At 50.4% G+C, this 8,661-nt stretch overlaps 1 protein-coding gene across 2 annotated transcripts in view; it reads left to right on the top strand.

Annotated features, from left to right (window-relative positions):
- GRIK3 (glutamate ionotropic receptor kainate type subunit 3) overlaps positions 1–8,661 on the top strand; it is a 213,468-nt gene that overhangs the window by 151,771 nt on the left and 53,036 nt on the right. For both annotated transcript variants that reach the window (XM_011357999.1, XM_011358000.1), the window contains exons 5-7: positions 1,153–1,284; positions 2,420–2,444; positions 4,781–4,810. In XM_011357999.1, the coding sequence (XP_011356301.1) occupies positions 1,153–1,284; positions 2,420–2,444; positions 4,781–4,810 (187 nt within the window). The remainder of the gene's footprint in view (positions 1–1,152; positions 1,285–2,419; positions 2,445–4,780; positions 4,811–8,661) is intronic.

Genomic DNA, 8,661 nt, shown 5'->3' with positions numbered 1-8,661 from the left:
GCTCCCCAGAAGCGCCTTAACCCCCACCCTCCCAGCCAGCTCTGCCCAGCATGTCCCTTCTCTTCCCAGTGTGTGTAACAATAATAATGACAATCATAGCTTTGATTTACGGAGGAGTCACTCTGACCCAGGTACACGCAGGTCCTCATTTACTCCACCCTGCGAAGCGAGGACAGTTGTCATGCCCAGTTGACAGGTGAGGAAACTGAGGCCCACAGGGAAAGTAATGGGCCTGAGGCCATTGAGACAAGAAGTCAAAATTTACTCCAAGGTCTGTCTGACTCAAAAACATCTAGAATTAAAAATGAAGATTCTGCGCTCAGCTAAACACTGACCTAAACAAAGGTAAGCATGTCTGCTTACTGAGAGAACGTCTCTGAGCCTTCGCCCTGTGGATGCAGCTTGGAAATCTCCAAGAGCGGGAGAGAATGTGCAGCATTTCCTAAATGTACTCGACCCAATGGCATTTTTCCCCCAGAGCACTTTGTGGGCCCAGCATTCTGAAGAACTCTGTAGAAAACACATTATGGTCATTAATGTCATCGACTATAGGGCTCTAATAAAATACATAAAATGTATACAGTGTAGACATCACAATGTTATATAGTGATTCCGCAGCAGGCACGTGGCTTGTTTTGTGGTCAGCCCTCCCCCAGAGGCTGAGACTGAGGACAGACCCACCTCCTGGGCCTGATAGGGCTATGGGGCCAGGCTCCCCCACACCTCTCTCTAGGGCCTGGACACCGAGCTCAGCTGAGTGAAGTCAGGACACTAAGAAGGCGTCTGGGCTGATTCCTCCAGCATTGCTCTAAGTGTGGAAGGCCCAGAGGTGTGTACTAAAAAGAGAGAACACCCAGGCCCTACGCAGCCCTTTGGAATTAGGAATCTTGGAAGAATGTGGCCCAAGAGTCTGCATTTTAATCTGTCCCAAGTGATTTTACTGTTCAGTCCCGTGTGAAATCCACTGCCGTCTGCCAGCCAGTCATTGTCACCATTCAGAAGGGGTCTCGGAGAACATGCCATTCCAAGCGGCCAGCATCCTCCTACTCGATGCCAGTCTGTCCTGCTGCCCAGGCCTCACCCCTGGCGTGGTGAGGAGGTGGGGGCCGCTCCGGTATTCCCTGAGGTTGCTGACACTCTGCTCTCCCGCAGGCCATGGCCATGGGCATGATGACTGAGTACTACCACTTCATCTTCACCACTCTGGTAACGTACCTCCGGGTCCTGGCATGGGTTGGGGTGGGACTCCCTCGGAACAAGGTCAGCCTGGTGGGGACAGGAGCCGTAGCTAGAAGAGATCCAGGCTGGACGTGCCTTCCTAAGGTTGTGGGTGTGGCCCCAGGTAAGGGCACAAAGATGTCTTTATGGCCCACTCACATCGAGAAGTAGCATTTTGTTGTAACTCAGGGCAGGGACTCTAGAACAGAAGCTCCTCTGCTAACTGGCCATGAGACCTTAGGAAAGTCATTTAACCTCCCTGACTCAGTTTCTTCCTCTGCGAAATGGGCACGGTAATGACTTCTACCTCCTAGGATGGTTGTAAGGACTCAGTGAGTTAATAGAGTAAATGCTGAGAGCAGTGCCTGGTTCATGTAAGAGCCATACAAGCATTAGCTGTCATTAGTATGCCAACCCTCAGCTCTTAGCCCACACTTCTCCACGCAGGCCTCAGGCCTCTCGTAACAAACAGGAATGGCCACTTTGGATTCCTGTAGCATCCACTTCGAAGTTTGCCCGTTCACTGCCAGCCAGACCAGCCCACCTGCAGGCTCCAGATGGGTCCTGTCCAAACTCTGAGAATACTTAAGGCCATTTAAACCCATTAGGATAATTAGTTATGGACTGAGATCAGCAGAATAAAGAGATCCCTGTGCCAAAGAGGCACCAACACCCAGACACCCTGCCTGGGAGCCAGATGCCTTCCGACCTCACTGGGGCCCTGGGTGGACTCTTCCACCCAGCCCAGGTCTGAGGCGTGTGATGGCATCACTAACCACCCTGTCACTGAAACAGGCTCCTGCAGTCTCCTCACCTTGCCGCTGCAGCACTCTGACTGCGTTCCTTCCTTTATCCAGCACCCAGTTAATGGGCCCAGCCCTGTGCTCAGCTGAGTATCTCAAGACGACTGGCACTGAGGGCCTTCCCTCAAGGAGTTCACATCCTGTCCAGTCTGCCTCTCTATATCTAGCTCGTACAGCAAGCTTGTATACCATCACAGGCCTGGACAGATGGCCACGGGGCACAGCAGAAGGAGATGCCAGGTGCTGAGGGCCTGGTAGAAGGTGGGAAAATTGAGGCAGGCTTTACAGGAAAGTAGATGCTTGAACTGGGCCTCCAAGGATCAGTAGGAGTTCACCGAGGAGAGGGAGGAAGAGTTTGCCATGTGGAGGGAAGAGCGTAAGCAAAGACCAAGAGGCAGGTCAGCTCTTCAGTGGAGTGCTGGAGTTGGCTCGCTCTGGCCGCTTGCAAGAGCTAATCGTGTTCATCACTTTCCAGCTGCACATTCAGTGACGTAACATAGGTAGCTTGAAATCAGCCACAGTGGGAGTATTCATACCACGGAAGCTGGCAAAAGCTACACATAGATTTTACCTCCTTTCTCTTGAGAGCCAGTTATTAAGCATTTAGCAGCATACCACTGCTCGTCACCCTCCCTCCGCCCCCCCACCCACTGAAACCTGTACCCGTGGCAGAATTCAGTAGCCACCCTGCACATTCTCCTGATCCAGAGCTCAGAACTGGGACCTGCCAGGGGCCGTGTAGGGAGAAAAGGATCCTGGAAGCTGGTGACTGAGACCAGGCACCTTCTTTCCCTAGTTTCTTCTGGATTTCTACCCATCTAAGCTGGCTTCTCCCAACCATGCTATATAACCTGGAAAGTCATTGGAGGCTTGGAGGATGAGGTTCCTGATAGTGTACCTATTTGGATGGGAGCAGGCTAGAGGATTAAGTCTGGGAAGGTAGAGTGGGGCATGTTCCAGGGGCCCAAGGCCCTGTCCTCAGCATGGCAGCCCTGTCTATCCCATCTTGGGCTCCCAGAGTGCTAAGACCAATTTCTGAGCCGTTGGGGGTCCCAACAAGCCCCGTGTCAGTAGCTCAACACATTCTTCTCACACTTGTATCCTGCTGGCTCATGTCCCTGAGTCCTTATCACTGTGACAAAGCCCTGGAACCCATGACAGGAAAATAAAAGGGAAGGACAAGGGGACACTGCATGCAGGAGCAGGCGGATTGCTCAGGACTGCTGAGGGCCCATGCAGACCATGCCCATCCACCCTCCGCATTACTTTCCAGCACAGTGAGAGGAGAAGAGCAGGCCTCAGAGGCACAGGGAAGGATGAGAGTCCCTGCTCCATCACCTCTTAGCCGTGCACGTGGGCAGATTACTTAACCTCCCTGGTCCTGTTTCCTTGTCTGTAAAGTGGGAGTAAGTAGTTGAGATGCCTCAGGGCCTCAAATGTCTCATTGGCCTTTTTTGATTTTATGGAGCAGAACTCACTCAAGTAACCTCAAGTCATTAGGAGTTTGAGAATGAACCACCGGCCCACAAGAGCAAACTAAGAGGGTGGTTTATTCTAGATCCAAAGTGACTCTGGACATGATGAGATGATGCTTCCAACCCTCTGCACTGAGACTCAGCTAGGGTCTCCCCTTTCTCTCTCCCTCCCATGGCGCCCACCCCGACTCTTGGTCTTTCCTCCTTCCTCGAAGTCTTCATCCCTGGAAACTTTAGCACATCACAGCTGCTCTGGGCCCATCACATCCCAGCTGACCATCCGTCCACCTCTGCCACTTCTTACCACCTCTTTCTCTGAGCTTTACCCACCTTCCCCAGGTCAAATTGCTGACCAGCCAAGTACCAGTCAGTGTCTCTCAACAGGGCAATATATAGGCATTTGGATCTGGACACTTCATCATTCCAGAATGCCCTATCCCCACTGACTAATTTCCAAGCTTGGTGACAATTAAATAAATGCCACCCCACATTTCCAAATGTCCCTAAAGTAAGGGCTGGGTCATCAGCCAGATTATAGAAGCCACCCTCGGGACTGGTGACCGACCACTCCTTGGCCAGTAGGCTGAGGTCTGCTGGTGGAAGAGGAGTACAGTGCACTCACAAAATCCAAGACATGGTCACCAAGCCAAAAGTGTGGGTCACTGGGAAGTTCCTTGAGAAGTGGCAGGAACGAAATCCACACAAAATCCAAGACATGGTCACCAAACTCAAGGTGTGGGTCATTGGGAAGTTCCTTCAGAAGTGGCAGGAATGAAATCCACACATCTTATTCACCCACCTTGAGTATGGCCCATTCTGTCCCCAACAGGGCCTATGATTAAGCCTTCTCTGGGCCTTGTTCCCAATCCCAGCTCCACACAATCAATTAAAACCATCTCCACCTGGTTCATGGCTCCTTCCAAGGCCAGAGGGGGTGTCCCTTCAAGGAGCTGAGGGAACAGTAGGGCCTAAAGCTTTGGACCCACAGCCCTACAATGTGGCCCGACCTTCCAGGCAAGACTCTGGAGGAGGCACCACTCCAGTGCCCTCCACATTAATGCCATTGCTGAACTGGGGTCAAGATCGGAGTTCTTGGAGGGAGGCACATGGCAGTGTCTAGGCATCCTGGGCCCTTCTTCTAGACCCTGGCAGGGTCCACTTCTCTTAATTTTTCATTTCCTTAATTCATTCATTCATTTATTCACTTATACAGCAGCCATATACAGATTCTCTCAAGGTGTCCTAGGTACTGAGCTAGACATTCGGGTGGGAAGGGGTATACAGAGATGGATCCAATACAAACCTCACCAGCTGGTAAGCTTTCTTCATGCATATAAGGATCAAGGACTGTGCCTGACTCACCTCTACATCTCTAGTGCCCATAGTGCCTGGTACATGGTAGGTGCTCATGAATACTTGAATAAATCAATCAGCAAATGAATGACTACAATATAAAGTAGAAAGTAATCAGTGAAATTAGCAACATTCTCATGACAGCAACAGTTAAGACCATGGACTCTGGGTTACTTTACCTCTCTGTGCCTCATTTCCCCCCTCTGTAAAACTGCACAATAACAGTACGACCCATAGGATGGTTATGCTGAGTATTGAATATATTGACATCAGTAAAGTGCTTAGAAAAGTGGTTGGCATCTAGTTCTCTGTAAGAGCTAAATCAATTAATGAAATAAATTAATGCTTATGTTTACTGTGTACTCAGCATACTTCATCTCATCTACAATCCATCTCTCTGAGGGAGGTAAGTCTCTCCCAGTTTTACAGAAAAGTAGAAACTGAGGCTCAGAGAGGTCACTCAACAAGAAAGGGGCAGAGCAAGAATTGTTACTGGCTGGTAGCTGTCCAGCTCCAAGCCCTCTGCTGAAGCCTGTCATGCTGCAGGAAGTGTTGACTGGCCTCCTCTGGCGAGCTCTGATTCCACATAGCTGGCCTCAATGGTCCAGGCCTGGTGATTGACACTAATAGGGGCAATGGAGCCTCCACAAATCCCAGCAGCGCCCACACTTCACAGTTTCCAAAGCCCTTTCTCCACATCATTGATTTTCCTCTTCACAGAGAAGAGTTTGCACTCCCTGTTGATTGATGGGGAAACCTGGGACCAGAGAGGTTAAGTGACCTGCCCAGGGCCTTACAGCAGATCAGTGATAGAGAGAGCCCTTTGCTCCTGACCTCCGGTCTTGCCCATGGCTGTTCCAGCCCACTGCCCTCCCTCCCCCGACTTCTCAGAAGGTCAGGGGGAGTGGATCCCCCCAGGGAAACACAGCCTCTGCAATTCAAACAGTTCTGCAGTGGAGTATGTGGATGGGGAGGCTGCCAGGGTATCTCTCAGTAACGCCCTCGCACATGCCAGAGCATTAGCTGTGACCTCTGGGTCCTCTCCCCCAGCCCATGTCCTGATTCCAGCTCCAATTCCAGGACACTCTTCTCAGGCTCTCGCTTAGGCATCTACCTGGTAATTCTGCCTCTGCCTATTGGTCAGTCGTGACCGTATTAGGAGGGCAGGAGCATCTGGCATTTATCTCCTTCCCTGTAGGAAATCCATGTCACCAACTCCACCTCTAAAAAATTCTCCAAACTTGCTTCTCCCACGCAGAAGACATTTTAATTACCCCAGCTGCCATTATCTGTTCCAGCCAGCTTTGAGCCATTTCCAGATAACCCCGCGTTAATCAGCACCAGCTGAGCCCCTGGTACATGTCATGTGTAGGTAAAAAGCCTGGAGGTGAAAAAAAAATTATAATAAATTAATAGATAAGCAATCACAATTAATGCCACTTCCCAGCAATAACAGTTATATCATGGGGAAGATATTTTCATCTGTCATTCCTTAAGGCGATGTTTTCCGAGCTTCAGCTTCTACCCAGTCAGACCCATGGGGTGCTAATGAATTAGTCTATTATGTTATGCTGAATGTTTCTAAAAGGTCCCTCGTCGATGCTGAATTCAGTGTGTCAACATTTGGCATGGAGAACAGCAACTTTTTGCCAAGCAGCAAGGTTGTGCACGGTTCACTATGTACAGCTTTTGGGGTCTCAGCCTGGGGCAGTTTGGATAAAAAAAAATTGGAGCTGATCAAAGAGGCCTCTTTACCAGCTCCCCGTTGTTACTGCCCTCATGTCACAGGGATGGTCCACTTGGTGCCCCAAGCCCTACAGCACTTTGCAGCTAAGCCCAGGCTTAGGTGACAGGGAAGAAGGTGACCCCAGCACTGACACCCCATCACACCCCCACCAGGCCGTGATTGTCTACAGTACGTAAATGTCAACAGACTGAGGGTTGTATCTGGAAACTGGTTACCAGCACCCAAGCCCCCAGTAAAGCCTGAGATGCCACCCTTCCCAGTGAGTCCAGTTGGCCTCTGGAATCACAGAAGCCCTAGGCAAGCTAGTGCTTTGGCATCTTTCAGGCCTTAGACGTCGGATGCACACCGAATTGGAGAAGAAGCTGATCGCCGTGCAGGGGAAGAACGAGGAGGGCGCCTCCTGGGGGCAGAGTTCACCTTTTCTTCCATGCAGCAGCAGTTCAGCTCCTGCCCCAAACCTGCAGACATGGCTTAGCAAAACAAAATCCCTCTGTCCTCAGACTCACCGCCTCACGCCAGGCAACTTACCAAACCGCTCCTAACTTCTAGCCCCATAGGGAGCTCCACCCTGAGGAGTAAGAGAAGCATTGGTCCCTCTACCCCAGACTCTTGCCAGTTTGTTTATGTGCCCCAGAGAGCTATTCAGCTGGCTGAACTTTATTTCTACTGTGGTTGACAGGACTATTTGGCTCATAGCAGAGACAGACGCCGACACAGACAATTGTTTTCGATGCAGTAAAATCCCAAAGGCCCCAGGATAAGAGCAGAAGTACCCTTGACCCACTATGTTATGCATGTGCAAAGGAGCAGTCAGGGAGGCTTCCTAGAAGAGGTGACCCTTGAGCTGAATCTCAGAATAACCCACCGAAGAAGGGTTGAGAAGATGGGCGTTCCAGCCTGAGGATAGAACACACTCAGGGATGAGCTGCGTGATGGGGACAGGAGCCAGCAGGGAACGGGAAAGGGGGATGAAAGTCATTCAGTGTTCCTGGGCAAAAAATGGGAGGGGATGGGAAAGAAAGTGAGGCCAGAAGGGTCAAAAGCTTTGTAAACTATACTAAGGAACGTGCGCTTTATTCTGAGAAGGCAAGAAGGAGCCATTGAAATACCTTAAGCAGGATTTATTGTTTAGAAAGACCCCTCCGCATGCTGTGTGTGGGGTGACAATGATGTCTGGCGGTTGTGAACTAGGGGCTGAGGAGAGCATGCATTGTCACAGGTCAGGGGGTGTGATGCCATTGCTTGCCCTCTGTGTAACCTTGAGCAAAAGACCTAACCTCAGTTTAACCAAATCAACTGTGATGGTGCAAAATGTTAGTCCTGATGGCTCAAGCCATGGAGAGACAAGCATAGTGTCCCCAGCCACTCTCTCCCAGCATGGGATGGAGCAACTGAGTCTTCAGAGCTAGGATGGCCTGGGGTCAGGGTGGAAAGCCATCTTTCTGAGGGGAGAGAGTGTGGAGAAGAATAGATAGTAGATAAAGAGGGGCTCAGACAATGACCTTGAGATTCGTTTTCCCTGCTCTTGGGATGGGGCCATTCTACAGTGTCAAAGTATATTTTTTCAAAAATTAAAAATATAGAATATAGAATGAAACATGTGTCAAAGATGTATCCCACTCGACAAGGCACCAGTAGGAGGCAATGCTGGCTCAAAAAGCTTTTGAGGGCTTTGCGTGTTTAGGTGTATGGAGGAGAAACACACAGAATAAGCCTGCTAGGTTAAATACCAAATGGATTAACGTCCTCGGGCAATAAAACCACAACCCTGCAGGTTATCTTCTTCATGGACAAAAATCTACAAGTGAACTCAGGGTCTGTGCCTTTCACCAGAAGCTGAGAGTGAAGTCAAACCCAGGCGTGTTGTCGGGGAGAACCATTTAATCTTGGGCAGGCCAGTAAACCATGTCCCATAGGATGTTGAAAGGACATGCTGCTCTCCTTCCTTATTTCCAAGTTTGGGGTGGGTTTTCTTAGCAGGACGAAGCTCTGCTCTGCTCCTCGTGTGACCACACCGTCACCGCCACCCCCAGTGCCATCTCTTTTCAGCTTAGCACCTGGCTTC

Source organism: Pteropus vampyrus, unplaced genomic scaffold, assembly GCF_000151845.1.
Source record: "Pteropus vampyrus isolate Shadow unplaced genomic scaffold, Pvam_2.0 Scaffold36, whole genome shotgun sequence".
NCBI lineage: Eukaryota > Metazoa > Chordata > Mammalia > Chiroptera > Pteropodidae > Pteropus > Pteropus vampyrus.
This window is presented reverse-complemented; position numbering and strand designations above follow the sequence as displayed.